The sequence below is a fragment of the Podarcis cretensis genome, assembly GCF_951804945.1.
Source record: "Podarcis cretensis genome assembly, chromosome: 5".
NCBI classification, from domain to species: domain Eukaryota; kingdom Metazoa; phylum Chordata; class Lepidosauria; order Squamata; family Lacertidae; genus Podarcis; species Podarcis cretensis.
This window is the reverse complement of record NC_137174.1, coordinates 86,735,766-86,762,948: the sequence shown is the minus strand read 5'-3', so window position 1 is coordinate 86,762,948 and position 27,183 is coordinate 86,735,766. Positions and strand designations below refer to the sequence as shown.

The following is a 27,183-nucleotide window of genomic DNA, read 5'->3' as shown; positions in this document are numbered from 1 at the left end:
TGGCAAAAGGAGATGGCGTAATCAGGGGCAAAACTAGGTAGGCTTTATTTCACCCAGGTCAAAGACCTGGTTTGGAACCCCTCATGTGTATTTGTGTACACACATACACAAACAGGCCGGGAGCCTCAATGGCACCCCTTGGGGGGAGAAACCCAGCTAGCCCCCCCCCCATAGTTGTTGCACTGGGCATAATTCAAGAAATAGTGCTACTCTTGAAGAGAAATAATTGCTGTTACTATTTGATATAAACTTATTTGAACTAGTTTTTCCCTCGTTAAATAAATTTTAAACCATCCAGCTCCCAAACAAAATATATTTAGAAAGAGATGACTGCACAATGTATTGCACACTAAACTAGCATATTACTAATAAAGCATATGCTAAGTATCCAAAGCTGTCAGTAAATGTTTTGCATGAGATCAACATCCTGGCAATCAAAGATGCAACATATTCATACTGTGACACTCAAAAGCAAAGGTCCATAAACATTTGCAAGAGATTACTCCAGCTTTATCTAGGAACAGTTTGTGAAATGTTATCTCCATTGGCATGTAAAAACAACAAACAATATTTTAAAGAATCTTTTCCAATACTGAAGAGCTCCTATAACCTAGATAACATACAAGATTATTTTTAGTATTAATTGTGAGTAACTCAGGCTTTAAACTGTCCTACAGTTTAAACCTTCTTTAGACTATATATTAATTGGGGAGGTGTTGAGAGAAGCCTCACATTTTGGAGGCAATGAGGGGGAGGGAATTTCAGAATTTAAAAAAAAACAGGAGGAAGAGAGGTATATAGTGTGTGTCTGCAGCTCATTCACAATCTTTATGGTTTGGTGAATAGTTTTACCAAAGCCACAATGAGACAGGATGGTAGCTGTCAAGTTGGCCATGAATATTTTAGAATACATTTCTCAAATATTTGTTGGCATAATTATTACAATCAAATAAACATTATGCTTAGGCTGCACAAAATTATAACTGCTAATAATATCATATCTTGTTTTTGCCAAGCGTTGGAACTGTAAAAACAATGGTCCACCTAGTGTTAATATTCTTTACAGACTTTGCATATTCTTACCCTGAACACAACATAAGTTAAACTTTTATCAGTATTGTCACTATTTGGCCTTTCCACATTTGAACAAGTTCTGGAAGATATTGAATTAAATAAACCTTAAGAAACATAGCACAGCTTCATTGATACAGATACTTTTAAAGATATATTTGTTCACTACAGAGCACATAACTATGTGGCATACCTAACATATGTCATCTATTGCAGAAGACTTTATAGCATAGCTTTGAAGTGAGAAAATCTTCCCTTCCCTTCCTCTCATAATGAGACTACCAAAAATAATTACTGCAGTTGACTGCAGAAAAAGTGACTCATTCATATGCTGTCACTACATCTGGAACATCCAAGAAGAAACACTCTTCTAGGTGTGTGTGAGGATGCCTGTGAACCTAAGGGCATTGCAGAAGATGATAATGAATACAGGTCGTGTAAATGAGCGAGCGTGCTAGAATTAGCAGGATTGAGCAGAAGTGAAAAACTGATACTGTAATGCAACAGGGTGGCATCCACTAGCATGCAACAAGCAAACTCCACATGATGCAGAGGTGATTAAACAGCATTAAGTATAGTGCTCACCAAATAGGAAATTCTCACAGTTACAGGTTGTATGTGTGATAACCATGCATGCTAAGTGTATATTTTGGATGTATGTGAAATAGATAGCCTACTATGCTGGTGTAAAGACAGTTTATTGGGGAATTCCCTCAGGGTTTCACAGGTACATTTGGCAATGAAGTAGGTTTTTTTTTTTTGGGGGGGGGGGTAGTTCCATGCCACAACATGGTGCAATAAGGGGTGGGTGTGGGTGTGTAGACAATTAACAGTGGAAAGATGTTTGCAAACAGCTGTTGTGATGGTAGAAACGTTTACACTGTTTGTAGGGTGAGCCTGGAAAAGAGTGTCGGGCTGCCATTTGGGGGAACACTAGGCTTCGAACCACATAGCCAAGAAATGCGACGGGATGCCCCTCTGCGGAGGGAAAACCATCCGAACCGCAGAACAGAAATGGGGAAAGGATGAGTCGTGGTGGGACTGTAGGTGGGGTACCGTCAAGACGCACCCAAAAAGAGCACGGCGGGAGGCGCAGATGGGAGAGGGGCTCGCGAGTGATATCTCCCTCGGGGCACAGCGCCTGGAGAAGGAGCAGCTGCGTCCTGGCGTTTGGAGCTGGGGTGCCCCACAGTCCTGTGTCACCATCATAGGGACTGCTCTGTGGGGGGGGGGGAGGTGTTTGGTGGGGTGAAAAGGGCAGATAGACATCCTGGGCTGAGGAGAGACATCTGCTCAGTATGGAGCTACTGGAGGGTGGGGTGGGAATGCGGGACTGGAGCGCCCCTCGGTCTCCCACTAAGGAAAGAGGCGCGAGTGGAGGGTGGGAAGAGGGAGGGAGAGAGAGAGAGAGAGAGATGCCCTGAAGAGAAGGGGAGAGCAGTGACGTGGCTGGCCCTGTGGCGAAAGGAAGATGGAGGGGGGGGGGGGCGAGAGAAGAGAGGGAATAAAAGAGGCCGAAAAGAAGGAAGGCGAAACTACCACAAGAGGCACTGAGGGGAGGGGGAGTCCGTGTGGAAGGCGGGGGGGGGGGGACGGAGATAAAAAGGGAAGCGGTTCCCGCCGGCGGTTGGCGAGGAGAGGAGCGAGCGAGGTACCTGAATCCGCTTCCTGTGTCTCCTCCGCTCCGCCATGTTGTCCCCGTCTGGTCTCCCGGTGACGTGGGGCTGAGGCGAGCGCGGGGAGGGGGGCTGGGAAGAGGAGCAGGAGAAGGGGGGGCAGATTTTGTCTGTGTGAGTGAGAAAGGGAAGCACAGACACAGGGACGGGAGGAGGGGAGGGAGGGACAGCCGGCCGGCAACCTCGCGAGAGGCCGCGGGAGCTATTATGTAACTCGAGGGGAGGGGAGGATGAAGGAGGGCGGCGAGGCGCGTGGCGTCTGCCGGGCTCTTTCCCGCCCTCCGGTTTTCCTCTCGCGCGGGAAGGGAGGGGCAGGTGAGGGGCAGCGACGGGGTCGCTGAGGGAGAGGGTTGAAACAAAACACTATGCGGCGCTTCAGAATAAATTGTGTGCGACTTATTTTCCCCTCAAGCTTCTTATTGCATGTGCTGGGATGGCGTGGTGTTGAATATGCCTGAAGGTGTGAATGGCCAAGAGGGCGTCTCTCCCTGAGGGGAAGCCGCTGCTCCCGACAGCAACTGCAGCTCGGGGACGCTGGGTCATCGCGTCGCCCTTCGCGGCGTTTTTACTTGTTTCGGTTATTAAACCAATTTATATACTGCTGGCTAGTGGTTCAAAAGACTTTGAACAGTCAAAAAAAAATGCTAATCGAAGTGTCGGTAAAAGCAAACGAATTAAATTAAAATATTAAAGCATAAGTGCTAAAACGAGGCCTCAGGGTTAAAGTTACCATTATTTGGTAGGCTTGCTGGTAGAAAAATCCATGTACACGAGAAGCTGGAATAAAACAGGATGGTGCAATGTGCATGCCTGTTCCTAACTCCTGAAGGAGGGGCTGTTGGTGGCTGAACCTTTAAAATAGCATTTGACTTGAACACCATCCTTTTTGCCAGATCTAAGGCAGGGCCTGCCCACCCATGAGGCAAGGTGCGGCAACCGCCTCGGGCAGCAGGATCCACGGGGGCAGCAGATTCTGATGTAGGTGTTTGCTCACCCCTTCTTCCCTTGAAAGGAGGGGGTGCCATTTTGTGGTTTGTCTCAGGTGCAAAAAATGTGTTTGGCTGGCCCTGAAAAGCTGCTTTCAGCAAGATCTCATAGAACTTATGCGAGATCTCATCGCTGCTGTGGCTTCTCAAGTCTCCCATGTTGCAGGACACTCTGTCCCCTGCTGCCAGAGCCAGGGAGATGTGGCTTCCAGGTTCCTGCGAGATCGCACCGACCTCTGGCAGGATCTCACCAAGAACCCACAAGCTGCAGCCATGTGACCCCAGTAGGCGGGGGGGGGGCACCTTCACATTTCGCCTCGGGAGGCAAAATGGAATGGGCTGCCACTGACCCCATAGTACCCAGGTCACGTGAACTTCCCACTCTCTGTTCCCAGTCCCACTGAACCTCCAGAACACCTTATTGCAGTGCTTATGGCAACTTAAAATCAGCCAGGGCTTGACGCATCTGAGATGGGGAAAATATGTCAATGTATCTCTGGCTGAGCCACAGTTAAGGAATTACACCAGCAGAACCTGTCTACCCCAGAACCTCCCAGCTCAGAGATCCACAAGATCCTAAACCCTATGTGTTGTAAACCATATTGGATTTTTAAAGAAAGGGTGGTAAAGAAAAAGTTACAAATAAATTAATATTCCTAGAGATGATAGGGTAGTTCTTCTGTTATTCTAGCCATCAGGTTTTTGAACAAAAATCTTGATTTCTCTGTAGAGGTTCTCTACAGCAATAGAATATCTGTCCCATGTAAAAGCTTATTCCTAACCATTGCAGTTTATTGTAGGAATGTTCGCATTGTTGCTGGGCAGGAAGGAATACAATGCGATAAGAATTGCAGGTTTTTAACTGAAGCAACAGTTGTAACGGGAAGTGGTTACAAGAGCTTACTCAAGTAACTGATTAAAACCCAACAACCTTGTTGAAATATCTGTCTAGGTTAGACAGTGGAAATTTACGTTAAAAAGTACTTGCTCTTGGTAATTCCCCAGAGAATAGCAAACAATATATTGATATTTATTGTTCTTGACTTTGGAGAAACCATAAAATATTCCACAACTGTTAAAAATGCACAACTGTGGTGCCTGGCAGGTAGCATGTATATAAATAAAGTGTAGTTTGCAGCTTCTGTCTCTTGGTCTTGCTTGACCACTGTATATAATGCTTGCCTTGCTGTTAAAGACGTTAAGGACGGGGCTGTGGTATCTCCTTTAGGGTTATAGCTTTGTGGTAAGAGTACCTGCTTTGAATGCAGAAGGTCCCATGTTCAGCCCCCAGCATCTCCAGGTAGGGTTGGGAATGCCCCTAGTCTGAAACGCTGGAGAGCTGCTGCCAGTTAGTGTAAACAAGCCAAGCTAGATGGACCAATAGCCTATCTCAGAATAAGGCAGTTTCCAGTGTTCCTAAGTAAGCCACTTGATGCCCATTCCCTTACTGCAAACTTAATACTTATGACTAATGGAACATGGTTCTTAGCTTTCCTGTATTCTTACTTTTCATGTAGACCTGATGGGCAGAAAACAATTGCATGTCCTTGCACACAACTCCCAAGATTTCTAAATGCAATTCCTCATGAAATGAAAACATTTGAAAAGAAGAATGGAAGATGGGCCTGTTTACACAGGCATTCCTTTGATCTATTGACCTAAGTCACCTGTTTTAATTGATGTATTGTTTCAACTGGATTGTTTTCTTGCATATGTTAAATATGGATGTTTATATTTGAATGTATGTGTAATTGGCTTTATACTTTTAAACCACTTAAAAGCTATTTCCACATTAAGCAGCATACAAATGTAATAATAATTGTAATAATCTTAAAACTTGAGAGAGAAAGAAAAGGTTGTAAGTCAGAGGTGGGAATCCTGTGGCCCTTCAGATGTTGTTAGACTCTAACTCCCATTGGTTCCAGCCAGTATGAGAAATGGTGATGAACGTTATAGTCCAAAAACATTTTGAGAGCCACAAGGTTCTTATCCCTGCTGTAAGTAGATCTGTATTCAGCCTCCCTTTCCTCATGATTTCCTCATTATTTGGAAATAATGAACCAAAAACCTTTCATGAAGCTTTTCCAGATAAAAAAATGTTACTTCAAAAGCAAAGGAAAAGGTACTGTTTTGCTCACTCTTCCATGAGGTCACTCTTCTATGAGCAGCACAGTAATCAGGTAACTTTTGTAGTGCCAATTTCCTTTGAAAGAGAGAGCCCATGTTCTGTTTAAAATCCTTGTAATAAAATTGTTTTGTTTATATCAGTTCAGAGGGGGAAATGATTACAGCAGGCCACAAAGCAACATTCTTTGAGACCCTCAAGTCCAGCAAGTACAGAAAACATAAGCCACCAACTGTAAGTAGCTCAGCCAGAAGCAAAGAAATAGCATGGTCATGATAGACTGGTAGGGGACTGGCAGAGGCTGAATTCACAACTGAATAAGTGTGTCCTGTTCCTGAACAGCCTTGTGGTGAACAGCCTAATGAATAATCCTTATTTACAGAGACAAAGACTAAAAAGGATGTACCACTTGAAATAACTGCATACAGTATATCCACAAACTAAATAAAATATTAGACTTGTCAGTTACAGTAATTTAATAACATATTTACCCATTTTTAGTGAGCAAATGCTCTTACCAATTTGGGTTTAAAACCACAGTGATGTTGCTGGCAGATGCAGTGATGTAAATACAAGGTGGTGGTAGACTGGGTTGTTTAAAAGAACAAAGTCTTCATATGTTGTAACATCTTTTGACAACCCACTTCCAGCAGTTATTCTTAGGCAACTAATAATAATAATAATAATTGGAATATATTACTTTTTAGGAAAACAAAACATGTCTGTACTGCAGTTTAGCTTGCTTTCTCCTGATGGGTTTCTGTACATTTTTCCAATGCCCTTATCCTTCTAAAGCTTGTGGAAAATGCTTGTAAAATACATCATCATTTTATTGTTTTTATTTTTATCCTAATTATTTTGCATAGATTCATAGAACTTTTGAATGGCCAGTGACAGGAGGAGGCTGAACCAATTGTTGACACACAGCAACTCTGAACGTGAGTTAAATATCCAGTGTAAAAATTGTGGGTTCACCAGACAGAAGGTGTCCTTGTTTGTATCCTTAGAAGGTCCCTTTTGTTTGCGAAAAAGGATGCAGTGTTATGTAAGGTCCTGCTAATGAGAAGGAGGGAGGGATTTTTTGTCCATTCTTCTCTATATATTCTTCCAAGCAATCTCCCAAAGGATTCCACATCCTTCTGGAGCAAATCATCTATTCATTGCTTCAGATGCCTCATGAAGACTTATTTGCCCAGGCTTTCCCTGACCCATCCTGTTTTTATAATGTTTTGTTTTCCCTGTCAGCAGTCCAACAAAATAGCTAGAGGACCAAGAAGAGAGCAAGTATAATATCTGCAGAGCCTCCTGTCTTTACAGTTGCAACCCACTTGATGGACTATCATCCTGGGAGAATCTATAGCTCTTCCCACTTGCCCTTAGCACACACGCCCCAGGAATACTAAGGGCAGCAGTGGAGCAGGAGGCCAGCAGTATACAAAGCTTCCCATAAAAGTTCCTATTGGGAACTTAGGAAAACTCCCTTGATGCATTCGTATTTACTAAATAAATTGCACAGATTTCAGTTCTTTAAAAAAATAAATTTAATAAACTGTAGTGAACACAGGTTACTTCACATTTCCAAAGTTTAAACTTTTTTTACAAATCCACTGGCTTCATTATAATGCCTGTTCTACTGTGTCACTTGCTTCAAGTTTTCTGGTAGTTGATCATCTGGAAATCAGTCTGAGCTCCAACTACATCAGACGTATTTTCCCTGCTTTCCGCAACAATCTGTTCAACTGTTTTTGAAGTTTCAGGGTCCTGGGAGCAAGGACTGGTCAGAGCATCGTGAGGACTGTTGCACTGAAGAGGCAATGGCATATCTGGAGGAGGTTCAGAAGTCTTGCCCGCAGCAGATGGAGTGGGCATGGACAAAGGAAGATTCATCATGTAGAATACATTGCCCAGACGCCGGGACACCTTTAGAGAGATAAGCAATTACAGTAATTACTTTTAAAAATAATGATTACATTTGATGCCCAGCTTAACTTTACACATACATTCTATAGCAAATTGTCCACAGGACTGATAAGGACATGAAGGCAGAGGGCCTTCTCGGTCGTGGCGCCTGCCCTGTGGAACGCCCTCCCATCAGATGTCAAAGCAATAAATAACTACCTGACATTCAGAAGACATCTTAAGGCAGCCCTGTTCAGGGAAGTTTTTAATCTGTGATATTTTAGTGTATTTTTGGTTTTTATGGAAGCCGCCCAGAGTGGCTGGGGAGACCCAGCCAGATGGGCGGGGTACAAATAATAAATTATTATTATTATTATTATTATTTGGGCCTTCTAGGTCTGGGTGATCCAGCCATTTCATGGCAGCAAATTGGACTAGTAAATTAATCAGGGATGTCTTCCATTGACTCTCCCTCTCCTCCAAATCTAGGCATGGCTGAAGTGCTTTGGCACAATTTATATTGAAAAAGGAAAAGTGGCACTTAATAGCAGCGGCGGAGCAAGCAGAACACTCCCTGGGGCCTCCGAGGAGTCTGCCTGCCTCCTCCCACTCAGCCGCCCTACAGCTGAAGGAGAGGGGGAGGGAAAACTGTTTGGGGCAGTGTGGAGCCTGCGGGCACCCAAGCCACCACATCACTCCCAGGAGAGACGCGTGGCTCGGGTGCTCTGCAGGCCCCGCGGTGAGTGCCACCCGCCATTTTGTCACCCCCCTCAGTGGTGACACCCGGGTCAGACCGTCCCCACCACACCCCCTTCCTTCACCCCTGCTTAATAGTTCAGTGTTTTTCTTCTCTGCAAGTACTGCCATTTATCATGCAGTAATATAGTGCAAATCATGGATTATAGTGCAAGTCATGGATTTGATCAGATAAGGTTAAAGAGAGGAAAGGAGAGAGAAGCTGAGGAAACAATAAGAGCTGCACAGTGATTAAAATGAAAAACAACAGTACTTCAAGACCAATAAGGTTAATTCAAACTGACAGAAGATAGGTATGTAGGATGGACTTGCACTAAATCTTAATTGTTTGTATAGATAAAAGGGAAGTGGATTTTTATTAACCTTTTTTCTTTAAAAGAACAGCCAGAGAAATAAAGGCTAAAGTAAACAATATTTTACTCGTCTGGGGAAGGAAGGAAAGGGGGAAGCTGCTTCTTTTAAAAACATTTACACGTCTCTTTTTTGGTTTTGGAAGTCAGTTTAATCATATGCGGACTACCAAATGTGTGTGCTGCATAAAAGTTAGAGTGCAGTCTTAACACACATACACACAGCCAGTGTTGATGACATTGGCATATACTGTACAACATGCACATTGTGTTGTATAGATGGGAGACATATTGGATTTTCGCTCTAAATCCTGTACATCCTGCACCTTTCCCAGTTGTAATAATCTGTTAAACATGGTTTTATTGTTAACCATGTTGTAAATGGGATTTTGGGTCAATTTTACTGGACTGGACTAATTTTAACTATTCCAACATTGGCTTTGCAATGCACACTCAGTGATGTTTCAGTCTCTAGGTTAAATATTTCTAGCTATGATTGCTATTAACATTCAGGGCAGTTTCAGCCTTATTTTGTGAGTCTTGGAATGCTACTGGATTCTGAACTTCATGTTGTGCTAGTGACTCTCTGGGTCTCTTGTTCCACTTTTGCACTTCCAGTTGGGTGTGGAAACAATGAACCAAGAGCATAGAAGCTGTTCTTTAATCATATCCTGAAAACCTATTGTGGAGATGCATGCATCTCAGTGTTTGAGCCAGATGTGGATATCGCTAAGATACCCTCCATATTCTCAGTAAGCAGATCTGTCTAGTCTTATGTCCAGTTACATTTTTAAACAGCAGAGTATGTTGTGAATTTAAAATGTTACAGAAATAATTTCCTGCCTATCATTTGGGGTCAGGCAGAGAGCTCAACACAAGCCACAACAAGAGAGTGAAAATGCTAGACATACACATATTTTCTAGAACACATCTTTCATTCCATATTTTGATTTTCACTATGTCTACTGGCTGTACCTGAGACCGAATCTTTAATGCAGGTCCAAGTTTTAATCCCATTGTTTCCAAAAGATGTTCTTCTGTGAGTAGCGGTAAGGTTTCTCCATCAATGGCATGATCTTTAAATATCTTTAACAAAAAGGAAAATGTGGTTGGTGAAAACACTTTTCAATTTTTCCACATTGTGGCAATTACCAAATCAAAAGTAGCAAAAACATGCTCTAACTAGAGGAAAATATATTTGTTTAATGATACATCACAGTCACCAGGATAAATCAACAGCACCCTTTTAATTATTTCATCAGTGTGCCAAATCCAGAGTTTTGGTATTGTAGAAAAGTATTCCAAATGCTGTCCCTATACATGTGCAACTCTACACTCAGAGATTCACCAAAGTCTGAGTAGAAATAGTGCCGGAACATTTTATTTTGTGGGAATGTACAGGGATGCAGGAGAGGATATATTGACTGATTATATCCTTATCCAACTTGTGTTAACAAGTTCCCAAAATATCAGCAGAGTAAAACATTCCCCTTTATCTTAAGTTTGCAACAGTAGCGTTTGCTCAGGTTCGCTAGAACCTCTATAATAATCACTCTGGTAATTCCCCCTTTATTCCCTCTTAAAATACAAGACACGACACAGTCCTTTACAAAAGTATAAAAAGGGTTTACTCACATTCTGTTCACATCAGATCCCAGAAAGGCAGACTTAGGCTTAATAAAGTAATATACATTTGGTATCTATCTTATAAGAAGATAGTTCCTTTGTCCTCTCTTGGCTGGGAGCCAAGAGGGCATCTTTAGCTTAGTAGATGTTGCTTCTTCGAAGGAAGAGAAGAGAGAGAGATGGCTGCCCCTGCCCTGTTCTTTTGTCGTTACCTTCACAGGTGAGGCCACACCCACCTCTAGTCACACGCGGAGGAAGTCTGTCCCAGCTCAGAGGGAAACAGGAAGTTTACCTGCTGGCTGGACAAACATCCCTCCCCATGTCTAAACATGTACACTCTAGGAATGTTGTAATTGACTGTTCCTGTGTTTCACATCCCACACATTTTGACTGGATTTTGATAGGTAAAGTTCCACTTTTAGATGTGGAAGATCTTAGACCGACAGCCAAAAAATAACTTAATTTTACTGATTAGTTTATGTTTTGGATTTAAATTGTAACCTATCCAAATCTCAACAATTAGTTTTCCTGGAGTGTCACTTTCAGAAGTGAGCGAATGGAGGTGGCTAGGCTATGCCACAGCTCACAACTTCTACTAGAATTGTAGAGTTGGAAGGGACCACAAGGGTCCAACCCCCTGCAATGCAAGCATCTTATTAGTAGTCTACCAATACATTTTCTTGCCACAGGCATTTCATTCTCTGTGCCTCTTGGTTGGTGTCCATTAGAGGTATCCCTCAGAGAGGAATTTAGCCAATGGTTCCCTAGTTACCCCAGAGAGAGCCAATGTAATGCCTTCCAGATATTGTTGTACTGCAGCTTCCATGGTCTCTGACCATTGACTATGCTGATGAGAGCTGGAGTCCAACAACATTTGGTGGGTACCAGACTGGCTACCCCAGCCATTCAACGCTCTTCTTGCATGGAGTTCCTATTACTCTCCCATCCAAGGTTTTGACCAGGTCTGGACCTGCTTAGCTTTACTAACGATCAGGTACTCTTTGATCATTTGCTGTGCCAATGTAAATAATGCTTTAGCTCTTCTTCGCTTTAGCTTTAGCTCTTCTTCACACTATTGGAACATTTATTCCATGGCAAGTACTTCTAAGTAGTTTTTTTTAAAAAAAAATATGTTTTAATCAAAATATACAAAAATGTAGGGGCACAACTCCGCAAAACCTGGATTAAATTAAGACCCATGAATTTCAGAGGGCAAGCCTGTTTCTCACACTCCCACTGAAACCAATGAGACTTAAACATCTTTGTTTTTGGCTGAACCTTAGCCAACAATTTCATATTTTAAAACCATTGATAGATCCCTTTGTAGAAGATTAAACAATTATTTAATCTTTATGACTACCTGAATTGAACCTATATTATTTCTTACGGGGAATAGTTTAGGAAGGGAGAGGCCGAAAGGAAATAGCTTTTTTGTAACTCCCATTGAGTCTTATGAGAAGTGAATGCAGGTGGATTTTCCTACGCTTTTCTTCCTTTTCCTTACAGTTCTTACACCAGAGTTCTTTTTGTTGTTAGTGAAGTTTGTTGGTTAAATAAAAGAAGTCAAGCCTCCAAGAACCATCATTCCCATTAAGAAAATATCAGCTGTTGCAATAACCTGTGCATAGTCTGAACATCCTGGAAGGCTGATGATAAAACTGTATACATCTTCAACAGTCCATATTTGGCGGTATATCTTCAATGGCAGAAATGTCTTCTCCATTCAGAATCAGGCTGGAAGTGGCTATGAGGGAATGGAAGCAAAAAATAGTTTTTGCATTCAGTGAGTGGCAAGCAAATCAAATCTTAACGTGCAGGTTTTGAATTTATGTTGTATGCTAGGGGTTAAATTAGATATTACACTGAAGCTGTGTGTAAAGTAACCACAACAGCCGTTTCTCCTCTTCAGAGAAATCTTGGAACAAGATGATTTGCAGCAGAGCATGACGACGGGGGAGGGGGACTTAGTTCTTCTCCTGACTTCTGTTTTTGAGCCCCTCAGGTTCCAGGGTTCTGCCTCCCCTTTTCTGGTCATGCTTTGAATAAAATGGGTCACTGCACACAAGTTTCGGGTGCAGCTTTTAGTTTATCCATGACAGTACTCTGTATCACCATTGTTTCCTTATCACCTATGGATTCCATGCATATGGATTTCACACACAACCTATATGTTAACACAGAATTTAGATTTCCTGAAAAAAAATAGATTACTTTTTTTTAAAAAGAAAGCTTCCTGTAGTTATTGGTAAAAAGCTTAGTTCTTGATAGTGGCAGAATTGCACTGCATGTTGCTACCTGTCCTTCCATCCTACATTCTCCAGTCATGATGCCATTCCCTTCTACATCCCACACTCCAGAGATTATGAGCCTCTGGCCTGGAGGCCAAATGCTGCCCTCCAGGTCTCTCTGTCTGAACCTTGGGCCACCTGTTTCCCCAGCCGCCGCCGCTGCTGCCACCACTTGCTTCTCCCCAGGTCATTCTCCTTGAGAGTTTATGCCTGGCTGGAATATGTCCTTAAATTAGGATAATACCCGCTGCTTGCCTGGATGGTGGGACAGAGAGGGATGTGTGAGTGGGTGGAAACTAACCTACTGTAAAAGGTAAAATTTACATTTATTGCTCTGCCTACCTTTTGTCTCTGCTCCCATCTACCACTAGCACCCCCCCCCCATTAAGATTGTTCAGAAGGGAATGCAGCCTATGGGTCCTTTCCTAAGGCTTTCACATTGGGCATAGCCGGGGGGGGGGGGCAAGCTGCCCCACCATCAAGTAGATAAAAATACTTAACTAAAAGTAGAAATTGTAGAAAGATTTTGACAGGTATTTATGAGCACATGGGGTCAAAATAAAATTTAAAACAACTGTTGTTGAGACATTTCATTCCGAATCTGCAAGACAGAGGAGGATGATAGGTGGGTGATCCGCCCCCCACCCCAACTTAAATCCTGGCTATGTCCATGGCTTTCAGGTGAGTTTTTGAAAAAGCAGGCACCCATGTACAGCTCAGTGCTAAACACAGAAAACGGGTGCATTTTTGCCTTTTCACTTTTTAAAGAAGGTCTCCAAAGTGTGAAATGCAGGTAAATTTAACTTACCTGATGGTAGCAGTGGGTTGCTGGGTACAGAGAAGCCATATGGCAGAGCAGAGAATGTGAACGCTGACGGATAAGTGTACTTCTCATCAAAGGCTGTGCAAGAACTGTTGGGATCTTTCTCATTTCCGTTGCTGCACCCATTTGCTTCGCTGGGCATTTCATGGCTGCCAGAGTGTTTTCTCAAGTCATGCTCGTATTCCTTGTCATTTTTGGTGGCTGCAGCAGAAGGCTCTGCTTGGACCTTGTTCTGTTCATGCTTGCTCAGCAACTCTGCTTCTGTTTCTTTTTTGCCGTCTTTCTCTTCTTCAGCGGTTGCGGAGGAAGGGTCTATGCTCTTGTCCTCTGCTTGGCTCTTGATGCCATTGGTGTTACACTCGGTGACTTTGTGATTCCCAGCTCTTCTGCCAGGCTCTTTGCAGAGTGCTGACGGGTGGGTATGGGCTGGTGGCCATCACCATGGTGTTGCCATGAAGTTCGTCAAGAGTAGTACGATGAACGTACAAATCGTTAGGAAGATGGCCTTCGGGTACCCTGTGCCTCCCTCTGAAAGCAACTGGGCTAGCCGGCATGCCGTGATAAAGAAAGGGGCCTTCCAGCCCCAACAATCCCTTGCGGTGAGCTTTCTCTATTTCTTTTTGTTGGAAAATGGCATTCATTTCCATCTCCATCCTGTGCAATGAACATGGTACAAGCAATGAGGAATGCATAAAAGGAGATGGACTATTTAGCCTTCTCTGCCTGAGGCCTTGAGAGAGCCACTTTATATAATGCAGCTGTTCATGTGAGCTCAGCATATGGTTAGGCAATCACATGATCACTTCACCAAAGCAGGAAAACAAAGAGTAGCTCTCATGCTTGAACATTGACCCAACTTACATGCCCCCTTCCCAACTGAGCATGCTTCATTTCCCCATGGAGGAAGCTCAGTGTGCATAGAGCCCCCTTCAGATTAATGCAGACCATGTCAGCCAGGGGGCATGGCTGATATATTCTTCAGCGTCTAGGGGGCAGGATCGCCCAGTTGTGTCTGAGAGCACCTTCATGGATTCATACTGAATGCCTGAAGAGCAGTCATGTTGAAACTCTTAACCAATTCCAGCACACAAACCCAATAATACTGCTTAGCTGACTTCATACTGAGGATAGACTGCCACTACTTTTGTAGGAGGGATACAAGTCCATACTGGAACTTTAGGGTTGTGCAGTTAAAGTGTGCTGTCATTGTAAGAATAACAAATTCACTTTTTAAAAAAAAAAAGCCCAGGAAAGTGTTGGGAAAATGCTCAGAAATGTGTGGGATGAACAAATGAGTAACAAGAAGGCATGTAAGCACCCAACAAGCAAATCAAGATGAATAACTGCCCCATGAACAAATCAGAAGAAATGTTCAGTAAAGACAAGACATAGTTTAAACACCATGTAAACTTTGTGCAAGCAAACCAGGATAAATACTGAACAAACAGGTTACAAGGAGAACATAAGAAAGCCTGCTGGATCAGGCCAATGGGCCATTTAGTCCAGCATCCTGTTCTCACATCGGCCAACCAGCTGACTGTGGAAAACCTGCCAGGAAGCCCCAAGTGTGAAGTATGAGTAAGTGTCAAAATGTTTTAGGTGCCCACTATCTTAATTCACTCTAGTAGGACAGTGAAGAAAACTAGCAGAAAAACTAAGAGGCCTGCCTTTCCCCGTTATTATTCCAAGTTCTATTGAAATTACTCTACCTGGCAATATTTTGTTTCTGAACCAATTCCTGCCGTCTGGTTACAGCTTCCATGGATTCTGGTTGGAGGAAACTATATCCTAAAAAAAAAAAAAAAAGGTAGAGGGTTAAATATTATTAGTTGAATAGTTACGTCATGTAAATGCAGATTAATGCACACAAAACAAACGAAGGGGCAGCTATTGGAAAGAAGAATAGCTACAACATGTAATCATGCAGTGATGTGCATTTTTAAAAAACCCTCGGGTTTCTGCAAAAGAAGTAGGGCAAGTGAATTTCAGTTGCAGACTCGTTCACTATCTAGCAAACTTCCTGGCACTTTGCTGCCAAGGGCTGTGTCACACCACAGTTTCCCTAGCATTGCTATTTACAGCCTCATCTCATGCAGTGCCCTAAATGAGGGCTTCATTCCTGGGCTTTGCAATGGGGAAATCTTAAAACTTAAAAAAGTTAAAATTTTAAAAAGCTCTGCTGTCTTCCTCTCAAAGTCCTGACCCAGACATTGGTAAGGAGCATTTTCCCTGGCCACTAAATACCAGTTGCTGGGAATCACAGGTGGGCAGAATGCTGTTGTACTCATGTCTGGCTTGCAGGCTTCCCACAGGCATCTGGTTGGCCACTGTGAGAACAGGATGCTGGACTAGGTGTGCCACTAGCCTTACTCAGCAGGGCTCTTCTGATGCTCTTAAGTTCCTCACCAGATTGACATTATTAACAGGCACCACAATGTGAAGTACATTTTACTTGTAAATAAGTCCCATTGATTTCCAATTGAACTTGCTACCAAGTTAAGTGCTTGTTTGGATTGTGGCATTTAAACACAAAAGTTAAGTGGTTTTTCCCACCCTTACCCCCACTGAATATTGTGAATTTTGTGGTGCATAAAATAATTTAGTGGAGCACACTGGCCACCAGATTCCACAGTTGAGGTCTGCATGCATTGCCAGTTTTCAATCCAAATCTTGCGAGAGAGAACTATTTGAAAAATGTTACATGGCATAGAAATGTTTGCTAAGAGGAAGAGTGAATGTATATTTTGTATTGCATTGAAGAAAAGTGAAAGATGCATATGTGTCAGAGCTGCCTCTAGGTCCCAGCTCACAGAGGACCAACGCTAGGCTGTGGTAATGTACAAAAGTCTTTATTGAAGTTCAGTTTCCATTTCAAAGCCACAGCGCGCAGCCCTACGTCTTAAACCCTAGATCGGCGAAGTCCCGTCTGAGTCTCCTCCCCTATGACACCAGTTTAAGATCCTAGCCCTGCTCCACCTTTTACGCTGCTCTCTCCTCCTCTGGGTCCTCCTGCCCGCTGGGGCATTGCCCTTTCTGGACTCTTCCGACGCTGAGTCGCTTAGCTCCTCCCCCTCCCTCCGGCGGGCTTTAGGACCCGGTTCCCAATCCTCATTCTCTGCTGTCCCGCGCTCCTGTACATTTGAACTTGCCTCTCGCGCCAACCCAGTGACCTTTCTCCTAACCGTTACACTACTTCGGTCACTGCTTCCATCTTCCGGGACACTGGCCGGATCTGACCTCTCCTCCGTGGTCCAACTTTCTGATGGAGGCGTGGTCAGCCCTGCCTTATCTTCTCTCCCTGGTGGGGAATGCACTGGCCCCGATCCTTGGGACTCTTCCCCCCCCACTCTGCTCTGGTGGGGAAGCTGGTCCTGATTTCCAACTTCTGCTCTGGGAGTCCCTGCTGCCCCCTTGCTCCTGGGGCGTTCCCCTTGGGAACCCCCTACCCCTGGCCACTGGCGCCCCCTTCTGTGAATCTTCCGATTCGCTGGAGAGGCTCATGGAATCCCTCGGTCCACTGTCCTCTTCTCCTACGCTCCCCTCGGATTCTTCCCCTTCGCTCTCCATCTCCTCTCTTCCCTGTGCCTCTGCTCCTGAGCCCCTGACATCCATCCCCCCCCTCGAAGCCCCCCTTCCCCCCTCCTCTGGCGTGGGTTTTGGGTGCTCCAGTGTTGTGGGGGTGAGTGCAGGATACAGTTCTTCCCCCGCGGTGTGCCTCCAGCCGGTTAGATCCGGCCAGTCCTCAACGGGCTCGTCGACGTCGATCTCCTCAGCTTCCATCTCTCTGCCGGTGTGTTCGAACCCCAGATCCTCCCCCAACACGTCCATGACTCCCTCTCCCCCTGTCGCCTGGGGTGACGCTGCGTGCGCGGGCCCGCTCGGCAGTTCTCTGCGCCACCCCACTTCAGGTTGATCTTCCCACCAATAAGAGCCGCCTGTGCCAAACCCTGAGAGGGACCCCTCTGGGGAGCTAGTCTCCGGCGCCGTGTCCTCATCTGAAGAGAAACCCCGGAACGTGCTGGCTGAAAGTGTGGGTGTGAAAAGATATTCGTCGAAATAGTCCGCCGGCATGGGCCTGTGTGGGAAAAGTGCGTGGAACTCGTCTTTGAGGTAGTGCTCCTCCACCGCATAGTACGGTACCCAGCTGTTGGCGCTGGCCGGGGTACCTTCCCTTGCGAGGAGATATTCAACCCCCTCTTCCCCCCATCTTGAGTCCAAAATCTCCGTGACCTCGTTGAGCGGCTCCGCCCTCGGCGACCCCCCTGTCGTGGGTGCGTCTCTAAGCGGGCTAGGAGCTGTCCCTGGCGCCTGAAACCTGTGAGGTACCTTGTAGGGCGTGAGCACCGATCTATGAAAGACCGGGTGCATTCTGGATCCCTCCGGTAGTGTCAACTGGAAGGCCACTGGGTTGATCTGTGCCTCGACTAGGTAAGGGCCTAGCTGCTTGTGTCCGAGCTTCTTCTTAGCTAAGGATCTGGCCGGCACTGCCTGGGCTGCTAACCAGACCCAGTCCCCTACCCGTATGTCCTCCCCAACTCTCCTGTGTCTGTCTGCCTGCATCTTGTAAATGTGTTTTGCTAGCTCTAACTGCCTTCGGAGCTGTTCGTGGACCTCCTGTAACTCCGCTGCCAATGCCTCTGCTCCCTGCGGCTCCCCCTCCCCCTCTTTCTCTAAGCCCGGGAAGGTCCTGGGATGTCGCCCATTGTTGGCGAAAAACGGTGTCACCCCCGTGGACACGTGTTTCGTGTTGTTGTAGGCAAACTCGGCCAGCGGTAGGTAGTCCACCCAGGTCGAGGGCTGCTGGTTCGCGTAGCATCTCAGGTACTGCTGCATGATGGCGTTGACCCTCTCCGCTTGTCCGTTGGTCTGCGGGTGTCTTGCCGACGCTAGGTTGACCTTGACGTTCAGGATTCCCATCAGCTTCTGCCAGAAACTCGAGATGAACTGGCGCCCCCGGTCGGACAGGATAGACCGTGGCAGGCCGTGCACCTTGAACACGTGGTCTATGAACAGCTTGGCTGTCTGTTCCGCTGTGGCCACCTTCGCGCAAGGAATGAAGTGCGCCATCTTGGTGAACATGTCGACTACCACGAGTACTGCTGTTTTGCCCCTCGAGCTGGGAAGATCAGTGACAAAGTCCAAGGCCACCCTCTCCCACGGTTCGGACGGGGTCTGTAGCGGTTCCAACAGTCCCGCCGGCGGTCTGTGTACTGGCTTGGCCCTTTGGCATGTGTCGCACCTAGTGACGTAATCCGCGACTTCTCCCCGCATCTTGGGCCACCAAAAGTCTCTGGCTACTAATTCCACCGTCTTGTCCTTGCCGAAATGCCCGGCGCTGGGTGCGTCGTGTAGCTGTTGCAGTACTCTCGCGCGGAGGTCGTCTCCCGGCACATAGATGGCCCCTTTGCAGAGGAGCAGTCCGTCGCGTATCTGGAACTCGTCGTCCTTCGCTGTGCCGCTGCGCACCTCCTCCATCTTGGATCGTGCGAAGGAATCCGTTCGCAGCTCGCGCCGTATTGCTTCCAGGTCCACGGTGGCCGAAGCGCATGCCCACGCCTTAGGTGCGAAAATGTGTTTGGCCGCTACCGGTGCTGCTTCCTCCAGATACTGCGGCTTCCTGGATAGCACATCAGCCATGATGTTGTTGTCTCCGGGGATATATTCTATCCTGAAGTCGAAATCCGCAAAGAACTCCGCCCAGCGGATGTGTCTCTGGTTCAGGAACCGCGCCGTGCGCCAGTACTCCAGGTTCTTATGGTCCGTGCGAACTTGCACTGTGTGTTTGGCTCCGATGAGGAAGTGCCGCCACGCCTTGAAGGCTGCATGAATGGCCAGCAACTCTCTGTCCCGGATGGTGTAGTTCTGCTCCGACTTGCTGAGTTTCCTGGAGTAGAAAGCGCACGGCCTCCAGTCCCCTTGCGGGTCTTGCTGCAACAGGACTGCCCCCACAGCTCTGTCGGAGGCATCCGTCTCAACCCTCATGGGTCCGCTGGGGTTCACATGTAGTAGTTGTTCTTCGGAAGCGAAGAGACGCTTGAGTTTCTGAAAAGACTGCTCCGCCTGCTCCGTCCAGATGAACTTCTTCTTCTTGGAGCTGAGGGTGTCCGTGATGGCCGCCGTCTGCATAGCGAAACCCTTGATAAACTTGCAATAAAAGTTGGCAAAGCCGACAAACTTCTGGACCTCCTTCCGATTGCGCGGGCTTTTCCAGTCCAGTACCGAGCGTACCTTGGCGCTGTCCATGGCGATTCCCTTGTCGGACAGCTTGTAGCCCAGGAAATCCACCTCCGTCATGTCAAACTGGCACTTCTCCAGTTTAGCGTAAAGTCTGTGCTCCCGTAGTCTTTGCAGGACTTCCTTGACATCTCTCTCGTGAGCCTCTTGCGATTCCGAGAAGATCAGAATGTCGTCCAGGAAGCAGACGCACTTCTTGTAGAGGAGCCCCGCTAACACGTGATGCATGAAGGCTTGGAAGCAGTGGGAGCCATTTTGTAAACCGAACGGCATAACCCTATATTCATAGGTGCCCAAGGGCGTAAACAGGGCCGTCTTCCACTCGTCGCCCTCCCGCATGCGTATAAGATTGTACGCCCCTTGTAGATCCAACTTGGTGAAGATGCGTCCCTTCCTCACCGTCGCGAGCAAGTCGTCGATTTTGGGCATCGGGAAAGCCGTGGGCTTGGTTTTCGAGTTCAAGATTCTGAAATCAACTACCAACCTCTTTTGGGGCGTGTCTTTTTTCTTCACGAAGAACACAGGACTGCCCCCCCACTGCTTTGGATTCCCGGATGAATCCCCGCTTCAAGTTGTGATCTATGAACTCCCTGAGCTCTTGTAGTTCGTCTTCAGACATGGAATACAGTTTTCCAGTCGGCAGCGTCGCCCCAGGCAGGAGGTCGATCTTGCAGTCGTAGGGTCTGTGGGGAGGCAGCTTGTCCGCTTCCTTTTCGCAGAAGACCTCCAAAAACGCCTTGTACTTGTCGGGTACCGCTTGCAGCATGCCCAGTTGTAGCTGTGGGTCATCCTCTTGCCCCTCGTCTTCCTGGTTAGTCATGATGCAGTGTTCTGCGCAGTAGGAGGAGCAGAAGGTCAATTGACGTTGGTACCATGCCAATGCCGGGCTGTGCCTGTGCAGCCAACTCATGCCCAATACTATGGGCGTGTCTGACAGGTGGGTGACATTGAAGCTGATGACTTCCCGGTGATTTCCAATTCGCATCACCATTGGCGGCGTTTGTTGTACCACCTGTCCCCCCAGCAATTCTCTTCCGTCGACTGTCACTACTTTCAGGGGCATCGTGGCAGGCAGGAGCGCTATGCTATGTTGCTTGATGAAATCCACTCCTATAAAGTCTGCATTGCTACCAGAGTCAATGGTAATAGGGACTTCCATGGTGAGCCCACTGGGAAGCTGGAGTGTTGCGGTGAGCTGCACCACTGGTTTGGGTGGGAGGGGGTCTGTGGGCTGTAAGATTCCTGGGGACTGCTTCACTGACTCGTCTGGCTGGGCCCCAGTGGCTCTGCTTCCAGCCAGACTTCGTCGTTTCCCTGCTGTGGTTCTCTCTGCTGAACTGCTTCTGTTACTGTTGCTGAGGCTGCAGTGTGCTTGTGGAGCCTCTGGGGGCACTATTTTGCCATGTGCTGAGCACTGTCGCAGATGTAACACTTCCTGTTCCCTCTAGGAGGCTTCGCTTTGACTGCTCCCGGTGTTAGGGCTCTGGTTGCTGACTGAGCCTTGGCACCACCTATCTCCATCGGCTCCTCTCCCCCTCCCAGTGGAGGCGTGGATTGAGCGCGCGCTGAGTCCCTGGGAAAGAAGGGAGGTGCTCTCGCTGGCGTGCGTCCCCAACGCCCTTCGTCTTTGCTCCAAGGACGTTCTTCCAGACGCACCCCAATCGTCAGCACTCTCTGGACAACTTCTTGAGTGCTCTGGGGTCTCTCCCCCCTTGCAATTTCGTCTTTCACAGCCCCGTGCAACCCCTCCCAGAACAGGTCCCTGACGGCCGCTGAATCTTTTTCCCATCCCAGCGCATTGACCAATGCAAAAAAGCGGGAGTGATATTGCCTTACAGTGGCTCTGCCTTGTTGCAATCCATGTATCTCTTTTCTGGCGACATCTACATCTATCGCTGATAAAAAACAAGCATCCATTGCCTTAATGAAGGCATTCGCGTTTTGGAGGGCTGGATCATTATCTCTCCACAGATTGCGCAACCACGCTTTAGCTTCTCTATGGAGATGAGTTAGTATGAAGCCTACTTTCTCCTGCTCATCTCTAAAGTCCTTCTCCAGTAACTTTAGCGCAAAGACCACGTCTGCTCTGAAGTTAGGATAATGCTGCAGACTCCCATCGAAATGAGACACAAGGCTGCCTCCTCTCTTTCCCAGCCCAATCCCCTCTGGTCTGGCTCCCGGTAGCCCCTGTTTAGTCAACGTTTCCAACCTGGCTTGCAGATCCTTGCAGACAGCAGCTGCTTCCTCTTCTCTCTTCCTGGACGCTAGTATTTCTGCGTTAAGTTGTGTCACTGCGTTTTGCAGGGCTGCCATTTGTTCTTCGGTAGTCATCTTGTGCTGCTTTCGTGAGCTCGCAAAGCACCAATCTTCGCCCCTCGCTGCGTCCACTCACGTTGCGAGGTTTTATTGAGATGGGACTTACTGTCAGAGCTGCCTCTAGGTCCCAGCTCACAGAGGACCAACGCTAGGCTGTGATAATGTACAAAAGTCTTTATTGAAGTTCAGTTTCCATTTCAAAGCCACAGCGCACAGCCCTACGTCTTAAACCCTAGATCGGCGAAGTCCCGTCTGAGTCTCCTCCCCTATGACACCAGTTTAAGATCCTAGCCCTGCTCCACCTTTTACGCTGCTCTCTCCTCCTCTGGGTCCTCCTGCCCGCTGGGGCATTGCCCTTTCTGGACTCTTCCGACGCTGAGTCGCTTAGCTCCTCCCCCTCCCTCCGGCGGGCTTTAGGACCCGGTTCCCAATCCTCATTCTCTGCTGTCCCGCGCTCCTGTACATTTGAACTTGCCTCTCGCGCCAACCCAGTGACCTTTCTCCTAACCGTTACACTACTTCGGTCACTGCTTCCCTCTTCCGGGACACTGGCCGGATCTGACCTCTCCTCCGTTGTCCGACTTTCTGATGGAGGCGTGGTCAGCCCTGCCTTATCTTCTCTCCCTGGTGGGGAATGCACTGGCCCCGATCCTTGGGACTCTTCCCCCCCACTCTGCTCTGGTGGGGAAGCTGGTCCTGATTTCCAACTACTGCTCTGGGAGTCCCTGCTGCCCCCTTGCTCCTGGGGCGTTCCCCTTGGGAACCCCCTACCCCTGGCCACTGGCGCCCCCTTCTGTGAATCTTCCGATTCGCTGGAGAGGCTCATGGAATCCCTCGGTCCACTGTCCTCTTCTCCTACGCTCCCCTCGGATTCTTCCCCTTCGCTCTCCATCTCCCCTCTTCCCTGTGCCTCTGCTCCTGAGCCCCTGACAATATGTGTTCTGGAATCTGTCTGACAGTTGAAGAATTCCAAGCATGTGAATGGACTGTCTCAATGACCCAGATTCTGATTGCTTGTTAACATGGCACATCCTTTCCCCACAGCCTGTAATAAAGATTATGGTGTATTTAATATCTCTACCCATAGATGGCAGTCTAGCCTTTTCACATGGTCCAGCCCCTCATGGTTCTTAACTCTCAGGGTGTTGTTTCTGGTTGTTGGACAGTGTGTTCTTAATATTTCATCGTATCTGCTAATGTTATTTACAAATGGGATCTGCAGCAAAATGTTGCACTATGGTGTGGTCCTGTTTAGTGTTCCAGCCAGCCTCCTCTATTCCATTCCATTCCCCCTCCCACCTCGGTTTCTGAACCCCCCTCTGCAACTGTCAGTCAGTAGTCCATATCCACTGAGCATGCTCAGTCATTGGGCATACTACCTGCAGATGGCTGGACAAGCAACAACTGACTGGAGGGCTAGTGGGTTTTTTCTCTTTAAAAATTGTACTTCTGCAAATGATGGTGCTTTGCTGGGCCCACTGACACCTCCCACTTGTGCATGGGAAGTACCATGTGGGGTACACAAGCTGATTTACTAATTGATGACATGTGCATAGCTTTGCAGCTATGTATTAAACAGTAGCTCTGAATCACAAAATCATAGAGTTGAAGCAAGATGTAAGCTGCCTTCATTTTCATTTTTACATGTAGCAATAGCTGGTTTTCCTTACAAGTTTTTTCCCAGTCTTGATCCCCCAATGTAGAGGAAGATGTGGGCAGGAAGGAACTGTTTCAGGGCTTGTGTCACCTTGCGATATTCCTTGGATTCATAGCCAGCATGGCCAGTGACCAGAGGTACGGTAATTCAGCATCTGGAAGGCCACAAGTTCCCCAGCCAAGCACTATGACAACCGTTATTGATGGGTGAGAATGCTCCAGCCATCATTGTCTCTTACCTGCCCCTTGGTAAACGCGGTTGGATAAAAGGTTTGGCATGGTGGCATGCTGTGGAACCGAAGGGCCAAGGTGAGAAGCTACGTGAATCTGCCTGGGATCAGCTGGTGGCAACATCTCAGTTGAAGGTAACAAATCTCTAGGATGGTAGAGAAGTATCTGGTTAAGGCAGGGACATCTTTGCAGCAGTTACTGTAGAGGAAAGCTATTCAGTTGATAAATGTATCTAACATTAATAAAAGTTGAAGAAAAACAGGATGGCAAAATATTTTGCTGCCATATAAATGGCACACTAATTGGCAAAATAGGGACGCAGGTGGCGCTGTGGGTTAAAGCCTCAGCGCCTAGGACTTGCCGATCGAAAGGTCGGCGGTTCGAATCCCTGCGGTGGGGTGCGCTCCCGCTGCTCGGTCCCAGCGCCTGCCAACCTAGCAGTTCGAAAGCACCTCCGGGTGCAAGTAGATAAATAGGGACCGCTTACCAGCGGGAAGGTAAACGGCGTTTCCGTGTGCGGCTCTGGCTCGCCAGAGCAGCGATGTCACGCTGGCCACGTGACCCGGAAGTGTCTCCGGACAGCGCTGGCCCCTGGCCTCTTAAGTGAGATGGGCGCACAACCCCAGAGTCTGTCAAGACTGGCCCGTACGGGCAGGGGTACCTTTACCTTTACTTTAATTGGCAAAATAGACCAGACAGCCTATGGTTAATCCAGAGCCCTGGAATACAGCTATAATAAACACTTCACAGAGCCACTGCCCCTACTGATGAGCAGATTGCCTGCCGATGGACAGAGCATGATAAGAGTAGAAAGAGACAGTGCCACAGCTTACAAAGGGGGGTGGGGGGTGGGGAGTCTGTGGAGAAAGGACCAGGAAAGCTTAAAGCATTTTTAGAACTGCCAATCAAATATATGCTATTTTATGCTTAGATATTATGCAACTAATACAATAACTTGTGGATATCAAACAAGACCGTTCTTTTACCACCCAGTGCTTATACTCTGTAGAAAACCAATGCATATTTAAAGGCTAATTTATGTTAAGTATGCCAGACTCACATTTCTTACCCACCACCCATAAAGGGCAAGTTCAGTAACAATAACACATAAACCACCACTAGCACTGAGTTGTTAGAATACTCCTGCTCCCTTCACAGAGCTTCCAATCCTAGCACTTCCTGGGAAGAGGGATTCATTGTTAAACAATTTTGAGAATTGTAGCTTTATAAGATAAATTGTGGGGAGGGGGTTTCCCGACAACTCTTAGTAACAAACTACAGTTCCCATGATTCCTTGGATATGCCAATGCTTTTTAAAGTAGTATGATACCACTGTAAATATATGGTGCAGATGGGACCTTAGTTTAGTCTTCAGGTCAGCTTTTTCCATCCAGGTGTTCTCCAGATGTTTTGGATGACAGTTCTCATAATCCATAACTAGTATAATCATTCTTTAAGCATTATGATAGCTGCAGGCAGAGGATGTGTTTTTTCCTTCATAATTAATAGTTTATAGACAAAGCCTCTTTTAACAGTTGAAAGAGAAATACCTTTCCATGAAGCGAGGCTCAAACTGTGTAGGAATGGCTTGGATTCTCTGCTGACCTGCTCCCATTAGTTGTGGATTTACTGCCATCATCTGGTTTCTCATTATAATCTCTTGTCGCTGTCGCAATTCTAACACAAATCAGACCATGTATCTTTGAGTAAATATACATCATAGATGCCAGAAATCAGAGTCCAAACCGAAAATTATCTGAAATAGTATCTTCATCCCCTTATTTCAAGGTTCTAAGAATTCCATTGCTAAATTCAGTTGATAAATGTATCTAACATTAATAAAAGTTGAAGAAAAATAGGATGACAAAATATTTTGCTGCCATATAAATGGTATTTCATGGGATTAATTGCAATCAGTAAAAGAATTTGCAATTTTTCCCACTTTTCCACTTAGATATTGTTCTTGTGCAACAGATATCAGTGTGATACTGCACATAAACCCATAAATTACACATATAATAATAAGTGAATTTATAATGAAATGTGGAGAAACTTTTAATTAGGTGGAGTAGTATGGTAGCCATTGCTCTCAATATCAACCTGCCAAAGTTCTCTCATTATCTCTCTATTCGATTTGATTTGATTTGATTATCTGTCTATCATCTATCTCATCTATCTATCTATATCATCTATCTCTATTCTATTTTTTACCCACTCTTCACCATTAGGTCCCAGGACAATAGTTTGAGCTTAAATATTAAAAAATTGAAACAAGTCACAAAATTAGGATGGGTCCTGAAAACATATATCTCATGTGTTAAAAGCCAGGGTAAAGATGTTTGTCTTCAACATATGATAGCATACCCCTCAACCGTTCCAATTTGAGTGGGACATCCCAGAATTACAGAAGCCATCATCACTTCTGATTGGATCCTGGAATGTTCCATTTTTTGGTCTCATGCTCTCATACAAATCACCTGCCTCACGCCAGAGTGCTGGACCAAATGGTGCTAATTTTTTGGTCTTCTAATGCGAATCAGCTGGCTCCCACAAGCGTCCCAGTGTTGACCAGTAGGATGTTGGAGGGTATGCAACAGAAATTACATAATGAGGGCACATCTTTGGGGAGGGAATTTCACAACCTAGGAGCTACCCCTTCCCAGGCCACTGCCTCCCCTCACTTCTAGGGGTGGTAGAACTTCCAAAAGGGGCCCTTCTGCTGATCTTAACACACAAGAGGATCACTAGAGAAATGGGTGGCCTTTGATACATTTTGGGCCGAAATGTTGGTCAGTATTCCATCTTACCACCTGCTGCCATACCACTTGCTAACCGGTATAAATGCTTGTCTTCCAAGGTTCCCTGTTCCCCAAGGACTGACATTTTTCTCATGTGATCTCGAGGAGTCATGTTATGGAGGGATGCAGATGGCTTTTCCACTAGTTATTGGTGAAACTGGTACGAGCTGAGAGAAAAATAAAAGAGAAAGCATGATTTATGATAGAACAGATATGTTGTAAATATCAATGATACATGAGAGGAATATAAAACTGTACAGGTCCTGCTTATCTGAAGGACTACCTCCCAGGCCCTGCCAGAATGAAATCAGCTAAGAATACTGGAGGTACCATCTATATATGAAAAGT

General features: G+C 46.3%; 3 protein-coding genes and 1 long non-coding RNA gene across 14 annotated transcripts in view; 1 reads left to right on the top strand and 3 right to left on the bottom strand.

Annotated features, from left to right (window-relative positions):
- The window catches only part of SEC62 (SEC62 homolog, preprotein translocation factor), a 31,745-nt gene extending 28,820 nt beyond the window's left edge, over positions 1-2,925 (bottom strand). Inside the window, exon 1 of the mRNA XM_079978142.1 lies at positions 2,727-2,925. Coding sequence (XP_079834268.1) covers positions 2,727-2,762 — 36 coding nt within the window. The 5' untranslated portion in view covers positions 2,763-2,925. The remainder of the gene's footprint in view (positions 1-2,726) is intronic.
- The window catches only part of MYNN (myoneurin), a 107,117-nt gene that overhangs the window by 5,796 nt on the left and 74,138 nt on the right, over positions 1-27,183 (bottom strand). The window lies entirely within an intron of this gene.
- The window catches only part of LOC307217195, a 114,446-nt gene that overhangs the window by 74,987 nt on the left and 12,276 nt on the right, over positions 1-27,183 (top strand). For 3 of the 11 annotated variants that reach the window (XR_013839407.1, XR_013839408.1, XR_013839412.1), the window contains exons 4-9: positions 6,725-6,796; positions 7,610-7,801; positions 11,996-12,272; positions 13,895-14,199; positions 23,835-23,944; positions 26,895-26,995. This is a non-coding gene — a long non-coding RNA (uncharacterized lncRNA). Of the gene's footprint in view, positions 1-3,068; positions 3,403-5,250; positions 6,797-7,609; positions 7,802-11,995; positions 12,306-13,894; positions 14,200-23,834; positions 23,945-26,894; positions 26,996-27,183 lie in introns of those variants that run through there. The other 8 variants (XR_013839406.1, XR_013839411.1, XR_013839410.1 and 5 more) reach the window with 7 other exon arrangements.
- SAMD7 (sterile alpha motif domain containing 7) lies at positions 7,076-26,947 on the bottom strand (the record flags this gene model as incomplete). Its single annotated transcript, XM_079978362.1, is given in 10 exon segments — positions 7,076-7,778; positions 9,839-9,949; positions 12,108-12,179; positions 12,181-12,233; positions 13,586-13,998; positions 14,000-14,254; positions 15,310-15,388; positions 24,046-24,182; positions 25,588-25,714; positions 26,845-26,947. Coding segments are annotated over 10 exon segments (1,623 nt in total). The 3' UTR covers positions 7,076-7,505.